Source organism: Protopterus annectens, chromosome 4.part0 (assembly GCF_019279795.1).
Source record: "Protopterus annectens isolate FY-2018-M chromosome 4.part0, PAN1.0, whole genome shotgun sequence".
NCBI classification, from domain to species: domain Eukaryota; kingdom Metazoa; phylum Chordata; order Ceratodontiformes; family Protopteridae; genus Protopterus; species Protopterus annectens.
The window spans coordinates 1432874902-1432900096 of NC_056733.1; the positions used below are offsets into that span (position 1 = coordinate 1432874902).

The 25195-nt window shown below is 42.2% G+C and overlaps 1 protein-coding gene across 1 annotated transcript in view; it reads left to right on the plus strand.

Moving 5' to 3' along the window:
- Positions 1 to 25195, plus strand: part of HSPA4 (heat shock protein family A (Hsp70) member 4) — a 2799623-nt gene that overhangs the window by 1782492 nt on the left and 991936 nt on the right. Inside the window, 1 exon segment of the mRNA XM_044069267.1 lies at positions 797 to 930. Coding sequence (XP_043925202.1) covers positions 797 to 930 — 134 coding nt within the window.

The window sequence follows — 25195 nt, forward strand, 5'->3', positions numbered from 1 at the left end:
TGCCCCTAACGAGAATAACTGGGAATCTTACCATAGATAATTTGAGGATAACACATGCGCGAGATTAATCATTTAGGTGCTGCCTCTCTGTTAGTAGTACATTGGATAGTCCTGGGGTAAACTTTCTTTCCCATCCATAGATCCAAGTTGTGCTTGAATATAGATGGGGATGACCTTTGTTTTATGTGGATGGAAATGTTTGTTACAGAGCAGCAGTATCTTCTGTGAGATGTACCTGTCCCTGCAAGCCATTGCGTTAATGTTGCAGAAGTGGTTTAGATAACTAGACAGAGTTTTCTGATGCCTTAACTTGCTAATGTGCAGTAAATCTATCAGTATTGGGTCTGTGGATACATTGCATGCCAGACACAGGTAATCTCTTAGTAGTCTATAGGATACAGTGTGTGGTGACAGGGATTTAATTCTGTCTGTGGAGGACATGTTTTGGCCTTGTATCCTTTTAGTAAGGTGTCTCTGAGGACATTCCAGTTGTTCCGTGTGTCTGGACAGATGCATGCCAAAGGGGGTTGGCCTAATGAAAGCTGAATAAAGAGCGACAATGACATCCCTAGACTGACATTCTAACTTTTACTGTAATGATAAGCTTATTTACACAGCTACTTTTTTTCATCCACGTTAAATCATTATATACATGGTGATTCATTTTCTGCATTGTAGATTCATGTCTTTTTGTTTTTTTTAAAAAACTTCCTGTACTGAGGATTTTAGTTTGGTTATGGTTCTTTTGTAGTTATCCAAATATTTATATTTATTTTTCTGAAATTTTTTTGAACAGCGATTGTGAGGTGTTTCCAAAGAACCATGCAGCTCCTTTTTCTAAAGTTCTCACCTTCTACAGAAAAGAACCATTCACTCTTGAGGCATATTATAATTGCTGCAAGGAGCTACCATACCCAGACCCTGTCATTGGTAAGATACAAAATTTTTGATGTATGTAATTTTTGTAAAGAATGCTGTGGTAGGATTTCAAAGACTGCTCAAATGGCTCTTGTTAAACCTACTAGTGTAAATGTTTTTTTATACTGCAGAATGCCTGATAACTACGATTTGCTCCTTGCACTGATGCTGATTCATATATTACAGGAGCACGTTGCAATGTTTATTGCTAACCTTAGGTGATGGGGGGAAGGGGGATAGTTGTAAAACTGCCTACAGTATTTTTTTTTTATAAGCAGTAACTTGAATTCAGGCATGATTTAGGATTTTCCCATGGTTGGTATGGTTTTATCATGAGGATGAAACAAGATGATGGGAAAATCTTAATCATAACAAGGCATAAGTTATTATTTAAGAGAATTTTTTTAAATATTGCCATTGTACAAATGGGCTTGAATCTGTCTCATCTGGTGTGTCTGTACTGCGCATGCAAAGATTTTGTACTTGCTGACGCTAACTAATCTGTAAAGTGTATTTTTGCCACTTTTTAAGCAGATCAGGAGAGTGTGTGTGTGTTGGCTTGTACATGCATCGCATTGCCTCAAGTTCTTTTGGTCATATATTCTGCTTTGAGGAACCGCAGCAGGGCTAGCCACTCAGTGTGATTTTTGGCTTTAGATGTTTGAAACTTTTGAAGTGACATCTCACCCCTATGTGCAAAAAAGTAAGGAAATAGTGGTCCATGGTTGGAAGGACGGATTCTGATGTTCATCGTGTTACACTGCTGCAGTCATCCCATCTGGGTTATCCTGCCATCAGGCGGTCCCGCAGTCGGCCAGAGTTCCAAAGTCTTGGTTCGGCGTCGGTTGCTGTCGCTTCTTCCCTGACGTCAGGCATCGAATGCCATTTTCTTCAGTCTTTCTTGCCGCGTGGTGCCCGAAGCAGAAGCAGTTCTTAAGTGCCGGTCGGCCGACTCCTGAGATTTTCAAATCGAATTTCAGACCGAAGTCTTCAATAAAGCTAAGTACCCCGTTGGGGAACCTTTTCTTGCGTCAGTCCGATGTCAGAAAAAGTTAACAATTGCATTTCTTGTGGGAAGCAAATACCTCATAAGGACTTTGATTCTTATTGTATTCCGTGCCTAGGGCCCAGACCACGACGTCACAGGTTGTCTATTTTGTGCTAGGTTTAATAAACAAACTATTAAATGTTGGTTTGATTTCACCCGACCGGAATGCATAAAAAACGCAAAGACAAGGACAGACAGCCGAAACCCAAACCAGACTCTGAGGCCTCTGCTAGACCAGTCGCTGGTTCTCCGGTATTCAGTGAGGTGCCTACGCAGCCCCCAACGACCGCTGATTTAGAACACCAAGCGGAGATTGTTAGGCCTCCACAACCTTTACCTTTAGCCCCTTCCGACTCCATGCCTGAAGGAGATTCCGGTACAGTTGAAACGCCTTCAGTTGCAGAAGGTGTCTTCAGACAGATTATACACTCTATTAAATCCTATGCAAAGCTGAAAACCCCTTTAAAAACAAAGAAGACTGTTCAGCAGTCTCCAGTACAAGGCCCCATGCCTAAGAAACAGATGCTGAAGATGGCTGAAGATTTAATTACCCTAATCAGGGGCTCCCATCCCCCTCCTGATAAAAGGCCAAGACAGGAGGAGGACTACGCTTCCTCTGACCAGGATTCAATTTCCTCACTCTTCTGAGGAACAGGAATATTCCTTTCCCCCTTATGAAGACACTGATGCTGAAGAGTCTATCCCTTCAGCATCTCCCCCAGAAGACTACTCTTTTGGGGAAACCTTACATACCATGAGGGAACATTTCCACTGGGAAGGCCAGGATTACTGTGATTCTAAGAAAAGGCTCAGAGTTCCTTTTACTACCCCAGCACAGACCACTTGCTATTCCACCCGTGTTAGACATTGTGGATGATGTTTATTCAGAATCTAGCCTTAACCAAGATTCACTACCTCCTGCACCAGCCAAACCAGACAGATACTGCAGAGTCCCTGATTCTCACAAATTCCTATATAAAAGCCCTGTTGCTGTCCCAGAAACCATTTCCCAGGTTCTCAAAGGGGTTAAGGCCTCAATTGCTAAAAATCCTGTGCCCTCTGAAAGGGATTCTAGAGCACTAGACAGATGGGGAAAGAAAGTATATACCTCAGCTACTCTAGCTATGAGGGCTTTAAATTGCCAGTTTCACATGCTGAAATATCAACAATATTTGATGTCTCAATTAAAACAAAAAATGCTCAAACATACAGAACAGCTTGATTACAAGGAAATGCAAGATTTGTTGCATGCAGCTGAACAGGTGGGAAAACATACTTTGCAATGTGGATTTGATTCATTGGAAGCTTCTTGTAGAGCAGCAGTGACAGGGTCTGTCATACGTAGGCATGCTTGGTTAAAAGAACAAACTTTACCTGATCATGTTAAAGCAAAGTTATTGGCTGCACCTTTACAGCAGGATGTTTTATTTGGTGTAAAAGCAGAAGAGGTTTTAAAGAAAATGGAGGATAAGGCAAAATCTATGCAGACGGTTAAGGATTTTTTACAGGTTCAACCCCCTCGTTTCAGCAGAAATTGGCCAACCAAAAACTGGTCCTGTCCAGCTTCTGCCAGACCACAGAGGGGCAGATACAGACACCCAAGGGGCAGAGGTCAGTCACAAGGCTCTTACAGCCTCGACAGTGGGGTGCCACAACCCAAAAAGGAGGAGAAGACAGGTCTCAAACTACCAGAAGACAAACACAATGACTTACCCCTCAGACTACCAAGCAAAACCCTCTTGGCAGCTCCCTTGAGGGGAAAACTAGCACTTTTTGCAGACAACTGGCACATCATCACAAAAGACAAATGGGTCCTAAATATTGTATCTCAAGGATACAGATTCCACTTTCACACTTTGCCAAGGATAAAAGGAATGCCAAACCTGCCACCAAATCAATGGGCAGAGGCTCAAAAGCAAATATCAGCTCTCGTGGACATGAGAGCCATTCAACAGGTTCCTACACAGGAGCCAAGGACAAGGATTTTACTCAAGACTCTTTCTAGTTCACCGAAAGGACAGATCCTGGAGACCCATTCTGGATTTCTCAATTCTAAACACATCTGGAAGTACCCAAATTCAAGATGCTAACACTACAGCAACTTCTTCCCATGCTGGGCAAGAAGGCTTGGCTAGTAACGTTGGACCTCAAGGAGGCATATCTGCATGTCCCTGTCAGACAAAATTGCAGAAGATGCCTCCGATTTATAGCAGGTTCAACCCATTGCCAATTCTCTGCACTGCCCTTTGGCTTATCTACTGCGCCCAGGGTCTTCACAAAATGCCTGGCACCAGTAATTGCGTACTGCAGACAGAGGGATTCAAATATATCCATACCTGGACGACTGCCGTATTCAAGCAGAAAGCAAGGACATTCGTTTAAAGCATCTGGCATTTGTCAAAAACCTACTAAGTTGCCTAGGGTACACAGTAAATGAAAGGAAGTCAAAACTAGTGCCCTCACAAGACATAATATTCCTGGGTGCCAGCTTGAATACAACGGCCCAGATGGCTTTTCACGCCAGACAAGCAAGGACAACTGACTCAGTACTTCAAAATGATGGCAACAAAGACCCAACTCCCTGCAAGAAAAATTCTGCAAGCCTTGGGATTCATGGCATCTTGCATACTACTAATACCATTTGAAAAACTGCATATGAGGAAATTACAATGGTATCTGAAAAGTGTATGGACTCAACACAGCCACAGCTTGGAAACAGTAATTCCACTCATTCCCTGCCTTCAACAGGAGTTTCTGTGGTAGGCTCAGGCATGTCACCTCAACAAGGGTCAGCCTTTTACCTTACCCATAGCCAGGCAAACTATAACAACAGATGCATTGGATTATGCCTGGGGAGCACACATGGCAGGACAGTGTATTCAGGGCAAATGGTCTGCAGACCAAAGGCATCTACATATAATCAAAAGGAGATACTTGCTGTACAAAATGCCCTAACAGCTTTCAAAGGACCTCATACATCCAGGACAACAACTAATAGACAGACAACACCACAGTGATGTGGTACATAAGCAAGGGGGCACACACTCCTACCCCCTATGCAGACAAGCAATGATCTTGTGGAACACAGCACTGACCTACCAAGTTCAACTACAAGCACAATTCCTGCCAGGAAAGAAAAACACATTGGCAGACTATCTAAGCAGAAACATCATAGATCCTCACGAGTGGAAACTAGATCCACAAGTATTCGCAAAGATAACTCAAAAATGGGGGAGCCCAGACATGTATGTTTGCTTCCCCCCAAAACTACCAACTACGGAAATTCTGCACAAGGACATACCACACACTAGCTTGGAAAGTGGACGCCCTGTCATTCATTTGGAAAACATTGACAGTATATGTCTTTCCTCCACTGCCTCTTCTGGCAAAGGTGCTGCTGAAAACCAGATTAGAGAGGCCACATATGATGCTCATTGCTCCAGACTGACCACGCCAACACTGGTATCCAATACTAAGGAAACATGGCTCAAGGCCCACCATGGATTTTACCTCCAATTCCTCACCTGCTCACTCAGCAAAACAATCAGATTCTACACAGCCAGCTCAAGACTTTAAATCTGGCTGCATGGCAAACTACCTAAACAACCAGTCAACACTTCTCTCTAAAGCTGTGATGGACGTCATTCTAGAGGCCAGGAGGCCCAGCACCAGGAAAGCCTATTCAGACAAATGGAAAAGATTCTGCACCTGGAACCAGGCTAAAGGCCAAAATCCCCTTGTCCAAAATATTCCTCAGATTCTTCAATATTTAACTGAGATGTTGCACAAAAGACTTTCCTTTTCATCTATTAAGATCCACGCCTCCGCTATTTCAGCTCAGTACAACATGGATCCTCCTATATTTTCACATCCATTACTAAGACAGTTCCTCAGAGGGTCTAAGAACATAAGACCGCCCCGGAGAGCACCAACACCAACTTGGGATCTCAACTTTGTTTTGGAAAAGCTTACACTACCGCCCTTTAAACCAGCTTTTACAGATGATCTACAGTTCCTATCATGGAAAACTGTCCTGCTGCTTGCAATAACTTCAGCACGAAGAGTCTCAGAGCTACAGGCCCTAATGGCAGTGGAGCCTTTCATGATTTTTCATCAAGACAGAGTCTCTTTATGAACTAACCCTTCCTTTATGCCAAATGTGGTATCCAGTGTGGCCCTATACCAAACCATTAGTTTGCCCACATTTTATCCAAACCCCCAGAACAAAGGGGAAAGGCTCCTACACTCTTTGGACATTCACAGGCAATTACGTTACTACTTGGATAAAACTAAGGATTTCAGAAAGTCTGACCAGCTCTTTGTATCCTATGCTGCAGGATCACAAGGAAAGGCGATCTCAAAACAGACCATTTCAGAATGGATAGGACATTGTATCCGATTCTGCTACACACACCATGGGAAACCTGTGCCTGGTAACCTCAGGCCCTATTCCACCAGGGCTACAGCAACATCAACAGCCTTCCTCAGAGGGGTACCAACCAAGGATATTTTGGAGGCTGCAACTTGGAGTTCAGTGCATACCTTCACCAAGCAGGATCACTTACTTCTATATTCTAAAACGAGAGCTGGCTTTGCCACTGCAGTTCTGTAGGGCCTACTAGTCTCTCCAAACCCTGTTTAGTTCCACCACCCATCCTTAGCTTTGGGATTCAACCCAAGTGTGATGACTGCAGCAGTGTAACACGATGAACATAGTACGGTTTTGTACCTACCATAAATGTAGATGTTAGTGTTCACACTGCTGCAGTCCAGGTTACCCTCCCTCCATCCCCTCTGACCTAGCTGGACTTTTCTATACCTTTTCTGTCCTGTACAACCTTTGTGGTGTATTTGCTTGTAACTGAAGGTATTCCTTTTATTCCTTTTACATGTTTTATTAGCAATATGTATTGCCTACCTACTTGGGGGCACCTGACATCTGGGGCAAGAAAAACTGAAGACATTGGCGTCAGATGCCTCTTATAAACCCCTGGCGCACTGACGTCAGGGAAGAAGCGACAACGACGCCGGACCAAGACTTTTGAACTCTGGCCTACTGCGGGACTGCCTGACGGCAGGATAACCCAAGTGTGATGACTGCAGCAGTGTGTACACTCAAACATCTACATTTATTTAAAGTGTACTTTCTGAGGAGCAGTATGTGTTATAAGGGGACACAGGATCTTTTTTTGAAAGACATATTACGTAGCTTTCAGTTATGTGATTCAATGTCTCTTCCATCCATCTCAGTGTATGGGTTGTTGGATTCATCAGATTCTCCCTCTGTTTTTTTTGAAGTGCTTGGATCAAAGCCTCTGGTACACCTCCTACCCATAATAAAAATTTGATTATTCTAAAGCTTCTATTGCCTCAGTTCCAAGAAATACCCTAAGTCTTGTTTACTGCCTTTATAATCTAGATGCGATTTCAAGGGCTCTGTGCTCAAGGTATAGATCTGATATTGTCCCTTTCATTCCTCTTCATGGTTAGGTTACGGATCCGACCCTTGGATCTAACTCTGCTGCATTTTTACAGAATATGATCTCCAAGTGTCGATATCCTCCCACACCCCATAATGCTCTCTCCTTTGCCTAATTCCCTCAGATCTCGTTTGCCACCAGCAGTGTCAGATAAGGATTGTATAGTCTCGAGTCTTTGGATAGCAGTAGGAATTTTTTTCTCTTATTTTATTAGAATCCTTCAGTGTCTGGAGCAGATAAGTGCTTTTTTTTTCTGTGATTCCCACCAATTTTCTCCCCTTCCTTAGCAGTGCGAGGTTAGATTTCTTCCTTTTTTTCCATGTTCTGCCATTGGGCCTTGCCCACACTTTTCTCTCTCCCCTTTCTAGCAGTTGGTGCATGTGTGTTGTGGTTAAATTATATATGACCTTTTTTGTTAGTCGCCAGGTGGTTTCATGTTTCTTGTGTGTATGTTTGCTGTTAAGTTTTGTGGTGTTGGTTTTCAGGCAGGTAGTTTGTTCTTCCTTTACTGTGTATGAAAAACCAGCAGGATTTAAACAGTGCTGAGAATACAGGCATGAATTCCCTCATTTTGATGCACACACCCTAAGTGGGCTTGAGCATTTCTGGTCGGCTTGTACAATTTGCAAGGGTTTTAACCTCAGAGCTATTGCCAACTGCAAAAATAAACTAATTCGCAAGGGTCTTTTACCTGCCTCTTCAGATACCTCTCCAGGGGCTCAAACCCCCACTGAGTGTGGCAAGGTCCTCTGAATTTAAAAATCCCTCAAGTCCTCAAGGGCATCTTTGGAGCCACCCTTGAAAGTTCCAAGACTTTCTTATCCAACGGGGTCAGATCAGAGACCTACTTCTGCGACAGTGGATCTGAAGCAGTTTTGGGGTCCGAGTGGCATTGTTCATATTGTCAGATGTTCTTAGTGTTTCACTGTTGCAGTCATTACATTTGGGTAATCTGCTGGCAGGTTGCCCTCAGTCGGCCTGAGTAACAAAGTCTTGGGTCCTGCATCGGTTGCGGTCTCCTCTTCCAAGATGTCAGGTCGCCAGGGGTATAAAACATGCAGACGACGCAATTTTATTCAGTCTTTCTTGACTCACAATGCCCGAAGCAGAAGCAGTTCACAAGTGCCGGTCGGCAGACTCCTGAAATTTTCGTATTCGAGTTTCAGAACCGAAGTCTTCAAACTAAAGCAAAGTACCCCGTTGGGGAAACTTTCTTGCTCTTTACCAATGTCAGTAAAAGTTAATAATATCATTACTTGTGGGAAGCAAATACCTCTTAAGGATTTTCATTTGTACTGTATTCCTTGCTTAGGCCCTGATCACAAGATGCCTTGCTGTCGGTTTTGTGCTAAGTTTAACCAACGCACTGTTAACCTCATTATATTTTTCCCTCAAGTATTTTGGTTTAAGATTTAACTATCCTGAAATGTCTGTTAGCAATCCGACTACTGGAGTTCACAAAAAACGCAAAGAAAGACAGTCGAGGTCCAAAACTGACGACTAAGCTTCTCCTAAGCCAGTCGCGGGTTCGCTGGTACTCAGTGAGGCGCTTTTGCAGCCCCTGATACCCACTACGTTTGAGTCACAGGCCTTTTCCGAGATCCATTCGGAGTCCGATATGCCGCAATATTCTCAGAGTATTGAACCCATGTATGTATCTCCCTTAGATGGGTCCGGAGCTGCTGAACAGGCACTGGCTTCTGAGGGTGTTTTCAGACCTCAACATTTTTATATTAAACCACCAGCAACAAAACCAAGGTCAAAAACAACTCTGTCTAAAAAACCAACGCATGAGCCATGTGTCCAGGCCCCTATGCCTAAAAAAAAAGAGATCAAAATGGCTGAGGATTTAATTACCTTGATCAGGGGTTCCCAACCCCCCCCCCCCCCCCCCCCCTGCTAAGAGGCCTAGGCAAGGCACTGATTTATAAATCTTCAGATCAAGTTTCCATTTCTTCTGATCAGGAATTTTCTATTCCTCCTTATGAGGATTCTGATGCAGAGGAATCCATCCCATCTGCATCTCCTCCTGAGGATTACTCATTTGGAGAGACTTTGCATACTTTAAGGGAACATTTTCACTGGGAGAGTCAGGACTTCTCTGAATCAAAAAAGAGGCTTAGGGATTTCCTCCTTCCTCAGCATAGGCCTTTGGCAATACCTCTCCTATACTAGACATTGTTGATGTGTTCTCGGAATCAAGCATGGCTCCTTATTCCCAGCTTCTAGTAAGCCAGACAGATATTACAGGGTTCCTGATTCCCACAAATTTATTTTCAAAAATCCTGCTGCTGATCTTGAGACTCTCTCTCAGGGTCCCAAGGCTGTTGAGGCTTCTACAGCCAAAAATCCTACCCCTTCTTAGAGATTCCAGGGCGCTGGATAGATGGGGTAAGAAGGTTTATACGTCTGCAACCTTGGCAGTCAGGGCTTTAAACTGCCAGTTTCATATGCTTAAATATCAACAGCATGTTATGGGCTTACTGAAACAGAAAATGTTGATTTCTGATTGTGTGGAAAATAGAGTTATAGGATTTATTGCATTCAGCAGAACAGGTTGGAAAGCATACTTTGCAGTGTGGTTTTGATTCCTTGGAGAGGCCTCTTGTTGGTCTGCCGTTACTGGGTTTGTGATTAGAAGGCATGCCTGGCTCAAAGAGCAAAATCTACCTGATATGTTAAAGCTAAATTGTTGGATGCCCCTTTGCAGCATGATTTGGTAATATGGCAGAAGAGGTTTTAAAGAAAATGGAAGACAAAACTAAATCTTTGCAAACTGTAAAAGATTTCTTGCAAGTGCAGCCACCTAGGTTCAGTAGACACTTGTTGTTGTGTCTTTCGGCTTTTCCCGGTTAGGGGTCGCCACATCGGAACTCCGGTCCGCTAATGATTGGCAGTAGATTTTTACGTGCTGAGTTGCCAGCCCTGATGCACAACCTTCAAAGAAGGTACACCCATTCACGGATGTCTCCGCACAGAAGACGCTCTAGCTGGGAATCAAACAGGACAACGTCTTACTGTGAGGCGACAACTCTGGCCTACTAAAAATTGGTCCTTTCATGTGTCCAACAGAGCCAGTCAGGGCAAATCCAGGCACTCAAAATGCTCCAGATAACAATCACAGGGTTCTTACAGGTCAAAGCAATGGGGTGTCTCCACCTCCAAATCTGGAGGAAACAAAGCACAACCCTACAGTAAGCAGTCTCGATGATTTTCCTCTACCATCACCAAGCACTTGTCTTTTGGCAGCCCCCTTGGGGGGGAACACTAGCACTTAATGTTCAAAATTGGTAGTTAATTACCCAAAACAAATGGGTATTAAACATAGTATCCCAGGGGTACAGATTTCATTTCCATACTTTGTCAATTCCAAACGGATGGCCGGATCTGCCACAAAATCAGTTTGCAGAGGCCCAGAAACAAGTCATGTCCCTCATGGATATGGGGATTATTCATCTGGTACCACAAAAGGAAAAAGGACAAGGTTTTTATTCAAGACTTTTCCTGGTACCCAGAAAAGACCATTCATGGCACCCAGTACTGGACTTTTCTATTCTGAACACGTTCCTGGACATTCCAAAATTCAAAATGCTGACTTTACAACAGCTACTGCCTATGCTAGGCAAGAGTGCTTGGTTAGTAACTCTAGACTTGAGGCATACCTGCATATCCCAATAAGGGAATCGTGCAGAAGATCGCTTCAAAGTAGGTTTTTTGCATTACCAATTCTCTGCACTGCCCTTTGGCTTATCTATTGCGCCCAGGGTCTTTACAAAGTGCCTGGCACCAGTAATTGCATTCTGCAGACAAAGAAGCATTCAAATGTATCTTTATCTGGACGATTGTCTCATTCAAGCAGAGGGCAAGGACACTCTTCAACATCTGGCGTTTGTAAAAAGGCTTCTAGCATGCCTAGGGTACACCATAAAGAAAAGAAATCACAACTTGTACCCTCTCAAATAATTACATTCCTGGGTGCAAGCTTGAATACAACTGCCCAGATAGCTTACCTCACGCCAGACAAAGGCAACTGACAACATACTTCAAACAAATGGCAACAAGAACCCAGCTGTCTGCAAGACAAATTCTGCAGGCTTTGGGGTTCATGGCATCCTGCATTCTACTAATTCCATATGCGAGACTGCATATGAGGAAACTTCAATAGTACCTAAAAAGTTTATGGAGTCAGCATTGTCACAGCCTAGAAACAATGGTTCCTCTCATTCCCTGCCTACAACATCAGTTTCTTTGGTGGGCAGAGACATGTCACCAAAACAAGGGACTGCCATTCACTCTACCCCCCTGCCACCCAAACGCTAACTACAGACTCATCAGACTATGCTTGGGGGGCCCCATCTGGCAGGGAGATGCATTCAGGGCAAATGGAGCCCAAACCAAATGCATCTGCACATCAACCAGAAAGAAATGCTAGCTGTTCAGAATGCTCTGACAGCCTTCAAGGGCTTACCTCATCCAGGACAACTGCTGATAAGACGGACAACACCACAGTTATGTGGTACATAAACAAGTGGGGGGGTACACATTCCTACCCCCTTTGCAGACTAGCCATGGCCTTGTGGAACACAGCCTTGACTTAACAAATACATCTCCAAGCTCAGTTCCTGCCAGGAAAGCAAAATACTCTGGCAGACTACCTAAGCAGAAATCTTATGGACCCAAACGAATGGAAACTGGATCCACAAATCTTCAGCATCTTAACACAGAGATGGGGGAGCCCAGGCATAGATCTGTTCGTCCCTCCCCAAAATTATCAGTTGGACAAATTCTGCACAAGAGCTTATCACAAAAAAGCATGGAAAGTAGATGCTCTATCCTTCAGCTGGAAAAACATGTCAGTCTGTCTTCCCCGTCTGCCTCTACTCTCCAAGGTCTTACTAAAAGTCAGACAGGAAAAAACAAAAATGATCCTAATTGTTCTGGACTGGCCTCGCCAGCACTGGTACCCGCTTCTAAGGAACATATGTCGCATCTTCCTCTATGGTACTTGCCTCAAATACCTCATCTACTGTTTCAGCAGAACTATCAAATTCTGCACACTCAACTACAAACTCTGAACCTTGCAGCATGGCTCATCAACTAATTATTCAAACCACACCTCTCAGTAAATCTGTGATGGATGTTATTTTGGAAGCCAGAAGGCCCAATACCAACCAAGCACAAGGAATAGACAGCAAAGCCCAATATTCCTCAGATTTTACAATATTTAACTTAGATGCTTGACAAGGGCCTATCTTTTTCTTCAATAAAAATCCATGCCTCTGCCATCTCGGCTCATTACAACACAGAACCTCCCCTCTTTTCTCATCTACTGTTTAAGCATTATCTTAGAGGGGCCAAAAATTTAAGGCCTCCCAGAAGAACACCAACTCCTGCATGGGACCTCAATTTTCTACTGGAAAAACTCACCCTGCCTCCTTTTGAACCAGCAGCTACTGCGGATATAAAATTTCTATCTTGGAAAACAGCTTTTCTTTTGGCAGTCACTTCAGCAAGAAGGGTTTCAGAACTACAAGCACTCAAGGCAGTAGAGCCTTTCATTATATTTTACCCGGACAGGGTGTCCCTCAGGACCAGCCTTTCTTTTATGCCTAAGGTGGTATCCAGTGTGGTTCTTCACCAGACCATTCACCTGCCAACATTTTACCCAAGTCCGCAGAGCAAGGGGGAGTGGATTCTGCATTCATTGGATGTACATAGACAACTAAGATTCTACTTAAACAGGACCAAATCTCTAAGAAAGTTTGAGCAACTACTGGTAGCATTTGCTGCAGGATCAGATGGGAAGGCTATATCAAAGCAGACTATTTCTAAATGGATAAGCCACTGCATTTTTCTGCTATTTGCACCATGGTAAACCTGTGCTCAAGGGGATCATATTTCATTCCACCAGGGCTGCCTCTACTTCAGCAGCTTTTCTCAGAGGGGTTCCATCCAAAGATTCTAGAAGCTGCTACATGGAGCTCTGTTCATACATTTACAAAGCATTCTCATTTACCTCTCTTCTCCAAATCCAGGGCAGGCTTTGCCACTGCAGTCCTGAAGGGCCTTATAGCCGCTCCTAATGCTTTTTAGCTCCATCCTCCCATCCATAGCTTTGGGATTCTACCCAAATGTAATGATTGCAACAGTGAAACACGAAGAACATGGTACAGTTGTGTACACTTACCATAAATGTAGATGTTAGAGTGTATTCACTGTTGCAGTCTGTGTTACCCACCCGCCATTCCCCATTCTATACCTTTTCTTTCCTTCACTATACTCAAACGCCTTTGTGGTGTATTTGCTTTTAGTTAAAGGTAAAGTTTGTTTGTAAAAATGCATTTGTATATTTACTGTTTACTTGTATATATATTTTTGCTCCCCATTTGGGGGCACCTGACATCTGGGGCAAGAAAAACTGAATAAAATGGCGTTGGCTGCTTGTTTTATACCCCTGACGACCTGACGTCATGGAAGAGGAGACAGTAACCAACGCAGGACTCAAGTCTTTGTTATTCAGGCCAACTGAGGGCAACCTGCCAGCATATTACCCAAATGTAATGACTGCAACAGTGAATACACTCAAACATCTACATTTATGGTAAATGTACACAACTGTACTTTCTCCCAAAATTTTGACTTTCACCTCTGATCCTAAGCCTTCAGATCTGACAATGAGCCGGTCCAACACCTGTGTTAGGAATGAGGGCTGCATCTCCTTCAGGACTGTAGCGTACACCCGTCAGGCACTCTAGTTTATGACTTCTTCCAGGTCTTCTAGGAGCCTTTTGGAGGTTGACATGGACAGCATGATAAGGAAGATCCACAAGATTCTGATCCAGTTGGGGGTTTTGTCTGCTCTATTCCCTCTTGGTTCTGCGAGCATTTCCCTTCCAACTCGGTCTCCTTCTCGAGCTGTCCCTTGGTATCTGTAGATCAGAGTTAATGAGCTACGTCATTAAGAACCATGTCGAGGACTGAACGTGCACATATAAATACTAGGCATGTGCTATTCCCAGTGACATTTTGACAGTGCAGTGAGAGTGTGTGCATGTATGATTGCAGTAGTTAGTTTGTAAGTTACTGAAAGCACCAAAATCCAAGAAGTCAGGAAAGCAATTCAACGTAGTGATCGTAAAAATGATAATTTAGTGTTGCAACATGCAAAATTCAACAAAATAGGTTCAACACGAATCCACTACAGAAATCAAATGTTTAGAGCGCTTTTACCTAGTAAAGTACAAGACTTTCTCAGAACAATGAACAGAGTTCATCAAATGTATTAAATACTCTCCCATCTTAGTCAATTATTTCTTAAATAAATCATCCCTACCCTAAGTAAGGTAACTAAATGTATGAGTAAATTCAGGTAATCTTGTAACTTTCTAGGATTGGTTAGTGTAATTTGTTTAACATGACACTTATTAATAAACTACATTGTTGACATGTATACATAAATAGATAAATAAATGTTAATACTTGTTATAGCAGTTAAAATAATGGCCCTATTTAAAATACAATTAGGGTTTAAAACTTAAATCATAACTTGGTGTGTCGCAATTTTAAAACACTGTTAATGCTAATGTAGTCGGTGAGTCCAGGAAGTCTACCAGTATAGCTCCCTAAATTCAACCTTGGACTCCCAATTACCACCATGGGGGTCCAGATCAACCTGTTCCACCACTGAAAATGTAATCTTCATATTATTACATAATAAAGAGTGCCTAAAAAAGGCATTAGATTCTTTACATTTAGCTATCTCAGAGATGTTCATAGATCCTCTTCCTTCAGGGTGCATACAGTTTTACCAATATAAAAATTGTAGCAAACTTCACAGATTCCTATATATATTGCCCCTTTCGTACCACAATTATAATGTTGGGAAGCTGCCATCCTAATACCTCTAGAGGGAATCCAAATTTCACTCTCTTCTGAAATATATTCACACTGATGGCAGGCACCACATATAAATGTGCCTCGTCTTGACCTGACAACCTTCTGTGTGTTCTCATCTTTCTTTTCAAACATGTCCTTCAAATTCATACCTCTCCTTCTCACAAAAGAATGGTGGTGCGGAATATGTATCATTCACCTTCACAATAGGCCAGTATATTTTGATGATGTCCTCTACTTAAAATGATGTAGTGGAAAGTGTGTGTAAAGGCCACACCATATTCAGTTCTTGCATCAGTGTGTCATTTCATCTGTAAAACCTAAGCATAATAATGGAAAGAACTTGCTGTCCCTGTTCTTAGTGACTTCTTCAGCTAAGCTGTCTATCATAGATTTGGGGTAACCTCTTTTTAAATAAAAGGGAAGTTAAGGTCCTAACCATCTAAAAATTCAGAATTGATGTTAGTCATTCTCGATGCTCTTATCATCTGGCCCTTTACTATACCTTTCTTTTGCTAGTAGGAGTGCCTACTCTCAAAATGTAGGTATGTGTTGGAAAAAGTTGGTTTCCTATATAACTTAGACTGAAAACAATTGTTCAATTTGTCCTTATATAACGTAACATCTAAATAATAATAGTCATTAATAGTGTGCGTAAAAGTCAAAAATTCAGTAGTATTGTTGAGGTAAGACATTAATCAAATTCTCCTAATGAACCATTCCATAATAGACCAATATCGTCCAGGTAGCGGGTATAAAAAGTAGTGTGTCTCCGCCAATCTGAATTGAGGACAAACTTCTGCTCCCAATAATACAGAACACAATTAGCACAGAGGGGGGCACAAGCTACCCCATTGCAACATCCTTTTTTTGCTGATAGTCTCCATTAAAATAAACAAAATTATTCTTCAAAATCGTTTTCTGTAAATTCCATAATCAAATTAATGATGTTATTACCTAACCCTGTTTCAGTAAATAAAATTTCCCCAAACCATTCTAGTCCTATCTCATGTGGGATACTAGGGAATAACTCAACCACATCTATAGTGGCTAGGAACATATCAGTGTTATAGTTATCCTTTGTTATTCTCCTCAAAAAGTCCCATGAGTCCTTTGTGAGGAACAGAGTTTACAAATTTCTTCAACTGGGCATTTACAAAAACTGCTAAAGGCTCAGTGATGTATTACCAGCTTCCTGCTGCTATGGGTCTAAATTTTAACTCATTAATCCCTTTGTGCACTTCAGGGATCCCAACTATAGCAGGAACCCTTGGATTTTCAACATGTAAAAATTTAAATAACTTCTCATTTATACTGCCCTGTAATAAATGGTCTGACAAATAGTATTTCATTTTAGTGTATGAAATATTTATTTCATTATGAGAAATGAATGTGTAATGATCCGAGTCCTGTAAAATGTTATGTATGTATCGCATTCTTCATTGTACATCAAAACCACCCCTCTGCCCTTGTCATTCCTCATCACTTTACACTTTTCGACTCTTAATAATTTCAGTAGAGATTTCTCTTCTTCTGACAGGTTGTTAGTAAAGTTGTCCTTAATATTCAGTTGTCTAACTTCTTTTTCAACCAACTCTTCAAAAATTTGCAACGATGGATTCACAGGTGGATTAAACCCTTCCTACACATTTCACCTCGCTTTAAGTGTCCACCTTTAAAATAAACCTGTAAATTAAGTTGCCTAATGAACAGCTTAATGTCTATTAATGTGTTCACCAGTGAACCAGGACATGTAGGAACAAAATGAAATTCTTTAGTAAATAAACTAAAATATGCCTCATTGACCACTAAATCTGTAAAAGTTATAAATACAGAAATTGTCCTGTTTACAAATTCTTGAATCCACATCATTCCAAATCATATAGTTTAAACCCTGAATATTATCAGGGGATAGGGGCAAAAAGTCCAAGTCTATCAGTAGTTCTGACTTCTCCCTGGATGATACCTAAGTTATATGGATTGTTTCCAAGTTACTTAAGTTAGTCAGTAGACCTATATTGTGATGTTTGTATGTAATAAAGTTGTTTGAACAGAACCCATGATGACTCTTCTGTTGTGTCCAGAGTAGGAGAGCAACATGGTTTCAGAACTAGGATTCCAGAGAATATTCGGAGCATTGAGGTGCAGAGATGACAGTGAAGGTAAACCAAGAGAAACGAGCACAAAAGAGAGCCAGAAAAGAATGAGACAAGCACAAAAGAGCCAGAAAAGAATAAAAGGTAATGAGAATTTGCACAAATCGTTTATTTTATCAAACAATAAAATGGAGCATTACAAGGGCACAAACCGCAGCATTAAAAGCGGGAGGCAGAAAAGGTTTATTAACTAAAGGAAAATGTTTAGAATTCAGATGTTTGACAAAGTGAATATCAGAAGAGCAAAGTAAGTATTTTTAACTCATTCGTTCCAGATCACCCCAGGAAATGCTGACTGCTTACTTCCGTCATAGGACCTACAATGCAGCTTGAGCTTTTTTTCAGATGATCCATTTTTAATACCATACAGAAAACAAATGTTCATAACTCTTTTAGCCATAAGAGCTAGACTTTAAATGCGAAAGTTGTTCAGCAGACACTGACTCTTCCAACAGTGTAAATATTGATAGTGTGTATCTAAGTCATTGTTGAATATTTGCCAAGGAATGCTGATATTGTGCATCTTTTTTACCTTTTTGGTAAAAAAATCACTATCTTGGTAAATGTACCATGTAGACCCATAGAGTTTGCAATTTTTTTATATGAATGTCAGTTTTAAAATGATACCTTGACCATTACTGCGTGATGCTCCTTTATGGAGATATCCACAGAAATGTTGATTAGTTATATTTCTCATAATTGATAAAGCATAGTATTTCATCACCTGTAACAGACTACATATCAATGTACAATTTGTGGCTCAGTGCCAGCTTCAACATGATGCATCATTTGTGTCATCACCAATGCCCCCTTGCAAAGATATGGGCATAATAATGAGATATCTCAAATGTATAATTTTCATAATCCTAGAAGACTAAACAAACTGAGATCTGTACATGTGTACAGCATACACACAGTTTTTACCATGTTGTAAGGAGTAATACTGTCTTCACAATGAGGTATTACTTGAGACATTGACATGCTCCCTTGCAAAGTTATTTAGCAAAATAAGAAAAAAAATCATTTCCATAACCTAGGTGCTAAACACTTTGATATCTGTACATCTGTACAGCATACAGGCACAGTTCTTTTACCATGTTGCAACTACTAACACTATCTTCAAAATTGAGGTATTACTCTGCATGTTAAAATGTTCTCTACCTGAGCAGATGGCTTATTCTTTGAGGGATGCGTTGCCTTACACCTGAACTTAAAGCTGAAAAATGCAACAATATAGAACAATATGATACTTACCTGCAGAGAGGCAGTTGGAAAACACAGCAGTATGTGCAGTAATTCAAAAAAATATGAACCATATAACCACAATGGATACCTTCATTGGTATCTTACAGTAGAAGCAATTGGGGAAAATGAAACAAAATAATTTTTAGGAAACACTTCTGCATGACTCAACATATACAGAAACCAAAACCTGGCAAGTCTATTCATCAATGTTAACAACTTTTCCTAAAGTGAATAACAGTGGCAATTGCATGAGGGTTTTACCTGACAAGTGATATTGACTCTGTGTTATTCTATAACAGCACTGTAATTTAATGATGTGTCTTGACTTGCATTTCATTACTGCAAGGATGTTGTTCTTGTTTCACTGTTGCAGTCATCACATTTGGGTTATCTGCCAGCAGGTCAGCCCGAATACCAAAGTCTTAGGATTTCTGCGTTGGATGCTGTCACTTCTTCCACGACGTCATGTCATCAGGGGTGTAAAACATGCAGTCGACGTCATTACATCAACTTTTCTTGCCGCGTGGGAGCACGAAGCAGTTCGCAAGTGCCGATCGGCCGCTACCTGAAATTTTCATTTTTCGAGTTTCAAACCTGAAGTCTTCTAAAGCTAAGTACCCCGTTGGGGATCCTTTTTTCTTGCTCTAACCGATGTCAGAAAAAGTTAACCATTGTCTTGCCTGTGGAAAACAAATACCTCAGAGATTTTCATTCTTACTGCGTTACCTGTTTAAGCCCAGACTACGACGTTCCTCACTGTCTGTTTTGTGTCTTGTTTAACATCCGAACCATTCATCGTCGACTATCTTTGTCGCTAAATTATTTCGCTCTCATTCTCCGTATTCCGAAATGGCTTCAATAAGCCATCCGACTACCGATCTGAAAAAACGTAAGGATAAAGACAGACCGCATAGGTCCAAAACCGCTGGCGACGCTTCTGTTAAGCTAGTCACCAGTCCACCGGTACTCAGTGAGGCGCCTTTGCAGCCCCTGATACTTGCTTCTACAGATTCGCTGGCCTCTACTGAGACCCATTTGGAGTCCGGTATGCCACAAGATGCTTCTTCGACTATGGAGCCTGCGGATGTCTCTACCTTGGATGAGTCCGGAGCCGCTGTGCAGGCACCGGTTTGAGGGTGTATTCAGACCTTCTGATGTTCGTATTAAACAGACTACTTAGTTTGACTAAAACTACAGAGTTTCTCAGGCCCGGAGTTCGCATCATGCCTAGAAGACAAAGAACCGATTTTCCTTCTGATTCTGCTGACCATGAGTCCGATGACTCTGATCCCTCTGATTACCAGGACATACCCTTATCTACCTATGAGGATTCAAATGCAGAGGATTCCATTCCCTCTGCCTCCCCTCCAGAGTATTTTTCTTTTGGTGAAACCTTGCATAGCTTGAGAGCATTTCCACTGGAATGCCAAGATTACCCACAGTCCAAAAAGAGACTCAGAGAATTTTTAGACTTGCCTCAGCGCAGGCCTCTAGCTATACCTCCTGTCCTGGATATTGTAGATGATGTCTTTATGGAATCCAGTCTTACCCCTGATACTTTACCACCAGCTCCTAGAAAGCCTTACAGATACTACAGGGATATCTGACTCTCACAAATTTCTCTTTAAGAATCCCACTGCAAATCTAGAGACCATTTCCCAGGGACCTAAAGATATTAAGGCTACTACAGCCAAAAACCCTAGCCGTTTGGACAGGGATTCTAGAGCTTTAGACAGATGAGGTGAGAAGGTATATACCTTTGCAACTCTTGCCGTTAGGGCTTTAAATTGCCAGTTTCACATGTTGAAGTATTAGCAGCATGTTATGGAACTAATTAAACTAAAAATGTTGATTCCAGATTGTTCGTTTTCAGGCTCAAAGTTTTCCTTGACCTGGTGTGAGCAGGAATGAAAAGACAGTCTGCCGTCGGAGTCCGTTTTTCCAACCTTAGTAGACCCTACCCCCAGGGTCAAAAGGGAGGAAAGATGTGGTTCCGAAAAGCCCAAGGAGCCTTCCTGGACACACGTGGTGAACCCCCCCTCAAGGGGCAGAGGAGGGGGAATAATGGAAGACACTGCCCTCGCGGCAGAGGGGGCACACAAAACCAGGACGACAGAGACCAGTTCTTTGGGAAGCCCTACCAGCGCTCCTGAAAGGAGGCCCAACTGTCCTACTCAGGAGGCAGTCGGGAGTCGCTTATCTTAGTATCCAGATGCCTGGCTCAAAGTAAATGACAACTGGGTACAAAGTATAGTTTCCAGAGGTCATTTCATTCCCTTCGCCATTCCCCCTCCATTGACAACAAAAATCTCTTACGTTCCACCCAGTTACAGGGAACAAGCAACAGTAGAGGGTCCAAACATTACCAAGAGAGTCATCCAACCAGTCCCAGCAGACCAGACAGGATCTGGAACTTACTCAAGATTCTTTCTAGTTCCAAAAAAGACAGGACTGGAGACCTATTTTGGACCTCAAGACTAAACAGATTTGTCAAGAAAGAGAAGTTCCGGATGATCACGCTTCAGTCGATACTTCCCTTCTTGGGGAAAGACAATTGGATGTGCTCGATAGATCTCCAGGATGCATACTACCATATAAAAATGGCCAGAACATTCAGGGGTCATCTGCGCCTTCTGGCTGGTAGTTGGTCATTACCAGTTGCAAGCCCTGCCCTTTGGTATTGCTACAGCCCCCAGAGTATTCAAATGTATGGCAGTGGTCACGGCTCACCTGAGGCGTTTAGGATTCCAGGTGTTTCTGTACTTAGACGATTGGCTCCTCATCGCCACCACCAGGCATCAGCTAATACAAGCCAGGGACACCACTCTTACTCATGGCAGTCAGCTCGGCATTACGATTAAAGTCAGAAAAATCTGCCTTGTCGCCATCGCAACATATCGTTTTTATTGGAGCAGAATTGGACACCACCACCACCATTTTAAAACTTCCAGCAGAAAGGATATTATTACTTAGTCAGCAAATCCAGAACATCATATCCAGAGACAAGGCTCCAGAATCAGAGGTGCTGAAGTCGTTAGGAATGATGGCAGCTGCAGTACTAGCGATACCATTGGGTCGCATGCCCATGTGGATTCTGCAATGGCTGCTGTTCACTCAATGCTCTTATCAAGAGCTCCCAATGTCTCATCTCATTATCATAAACGCATGCAAAAAGCATAGTCAGTTGTGGTTTACCTGTCTTCAGGTCACAATAGGTTGTCCTAACCTCACCATCAGCCACAGTAGCCACGGACGCTTCCCTGATCGGGTGGGGGGGGGGCATTTTCAGGGAAGAACAGCCCAAGGCACATGGACTGAACAAAAGACACACATGCATATCAATGTCCTGGAGATAAGACCGGTACTTTTGGTGTTGCAGTACTTTCAGGACTCTCTCCCTCTGGGGACAATTACGATTCAGACGGACCACGTCAGTGGTCTGGTACTTGGAGGAACGAGGTCCTATTCCCTTTGTCAAGAGGCCCTAAGAGTATGGTAGTGGGCTACAGCCACCCAGCGCTTTCTGATAGCAGCGCACATCCTGGGGAAATCCAACATGATTGCAGACAAACTGAGCAGGGCAATTTTGTTACCTCATAAGTGGTCCCTCAAAAAGGAGATAGCGGAGAGAATATTCCGCAGATGAGGCCAGCCTTGCTGCAGTCTTTTTGCTTCCCACATGATCACAAAATGTAGAAGCTACTTTGCCCTGATTCCACCTCTGGGAGATTCCCCAAGGGATGCAGTCGTACTTGATTGGCCTCCGGGTCTCCACTATGCATTCCCACCAATTCCCCTGATAACCAAAGTACTACAGAAAGCAAAAGCCCTGGGAAGGACCATCATTCTAATAGTCCCTCATTGGCCTCGTCTGATTTGATTCCCTTTCCTTCGACTTCATCTCTTGGAAGGGCCTTGGATTCTGGATTTAGTTCTAGACCTTTTGACACACTTGTTGGGGGCTGTTCATCCCTCCCTTTAGTCCCTAAAATTGACAGCTTGGCTGCTTCAGTTCTCAACACAGCCAGGTTCCGTAACCTCTCAAATGAAATGCAGCATATTTTAATATCTTTAAATAAATCCTGTACTAGGAAGTTATACCTTAGCAAATGGAGGAGATTGTCTATATGGTCTTCTCAGAATAACATTGATCCCTACCAAGCCCCCATTTCCTCTATTAGAATTTTTGACTATGCTTTTTTACAAATACAGTTCGGGTGCAGCTTGCCACCATATCTAATTTTCATGTTTGCTTTGAAGGATTGAGCATAATGTCACACAAGCTATCCAAAGCCTTTCTGAAAGGGACCTTTCACTTTAGACAACCTGTGAAATCCCCTTATACCCCATAGAACCTAAATTTTATGCTTTCATGCATTATTCTCCCACCTTTCGAGCCATCTTCATGTGATTTGACATTTTTGTCTTGGAAGACCACCTTTTTAGTAGCCAGCACGTCTGCCCGAAGAGTATCAAAACTACAGACCTTGTCCATAAAACCTCCGTATTTGTTTTTTCATGCTGACAGTGTCCCTTTGAACAAATCCTTCATTCTTACCTAAAGTTTATACTGAAACTAACCTTAACCAAATCATATATTTACCATTTTTTTCCCCTAACACTCTAACAACTTGGAGTATATGCTGCACAAGCTTGATGTTCATAGACCACTTAGATTTTACCTGGATAGAACTAAGAGTTCAGAAGATCATAACTTTTTTGTTTCCTTTTCAGATTCTAGGAACGATATGCCAGTGGCAAACACAACATTATCTAAATGGTTATCTGATTGCATCACTTTCACTTATTCAGCTGCCAATTTACCTTTACAACACAAAATTAAGGGTCATTCTACCAGAGCAGTGTCCACATCCTCTGCTTTTTCTGCTAGGCTTCCCATAGACAATATTTATGCAGCAGCCACTTGGTCAAGACCTAATACCTTTATCACTCATTACAAAGTTGATAGGGCCTCCAGGGACAGGGCCTACTTTGGTTCTACTGTCCTGAAAAAATACTCCTGTGAGCCACCTGAGAAAGATGGTGCTTTGGACACTATCCACCTGTAAGAATGAACGGCGAGATAAAACAACTTCATATAAAGAAGTTATGTACTCACCATAACATTCCTTGTGAGTTGTTCATCTCACCTTCATTCTTGCTTCTCACCCTCCTACCCCCTCCAGGGTTTTTTGTGGACTGAGGTACTAGTTCTATCATGGTTACTCCTATCTTTCTATGGTTTTTATCTAAAAAAAAAAAAATAGTGATAGAATGGCATATGGTATTGCTAGAGGCACCAAACAAGATCTGAGGTAACTCGAGGTGCATCATGGGATAGGGACTGGCCTCGAGCTGTCTGAAGACCTCGAGCTTTTTAGTAGGCCGACTTGGAGCCGAGGATTGGCTCCGAACCCATATGTAAGAATGAAGGCGAGATGAACAACTCACATGGAACTTTATGGTGAGTACATAACTTCTTTTTTACTGTTTTGGGTCTTAACAATTTAGTGATTGACGTTTAGTTATTCGATTAAAAGTTTGCTTATAAGTGGTGCCACACAGAAGGTTTACCTCACTACTGTCGACACACACCGGTCATAGTACTGGCTGCCATGAGTCTAATCATCAGTCCTGCTAACATTCCTCTTTGTCTTCAGAAAACTGTTCCCCCTACCACAACTCCTATTTCTACTTTGTCCTCTCCCAGAGAGGCAGACTCTGGACCCCAAGGGAAGTGGCTTTGCTGCTTTGTCATTCCACCCTGTCTCCTCCATAAACAGGATATTTAGTCTTTTCTCTACCATCATGTCATCCACTTCCAAGCTGAGTCCTGTCAGTTCATTCATTCATAAAGGCACATAGACCCATCCTACAGTTAGCATGAGTCCCCTGCATAAGTCAGAATATGCAACCTCCTCAACCAACTTAACACTGCGAAATACCCATGCTGCTCTCACTGGTTCCTGACTGCATTAGCAAACTGATCAGAGATGATAGCTCAATACAGAAGAATAAGGATGGTTATAAAGGGACCATAACGCCACACTAAAGCAGTTTCTAACATTTTGAAAAGCAGGTTTAGGTAGTAAGATTTTCCAATGCAGTTTTAAAAAAAAATTGAGCGCAAAAATTAGAACTGTAACATGGTTGCAGCCCAAATTGCAAGTGTACTGTAGCACAGCTTCACCAGTAAGCATTCATAGAAAGAAACTGTTAGCATCTCCAGGTCTACATACATAATTTTTTTAGGCAGACTTCAATGACAAATCAAGCCATTTCGAAGTCAGTATATTATAATATGTTAACATATAACGTAATATAACATGGCATACTGGCACCTCCTTACATCCTTAACAAGACAGTCAAAATGTAAATACAATCAAACTCCTCCTCAGCAGATACCATAAAAGGACTAGTTCAATAACTGACAGGACCTGTAACTTAAATGTAAT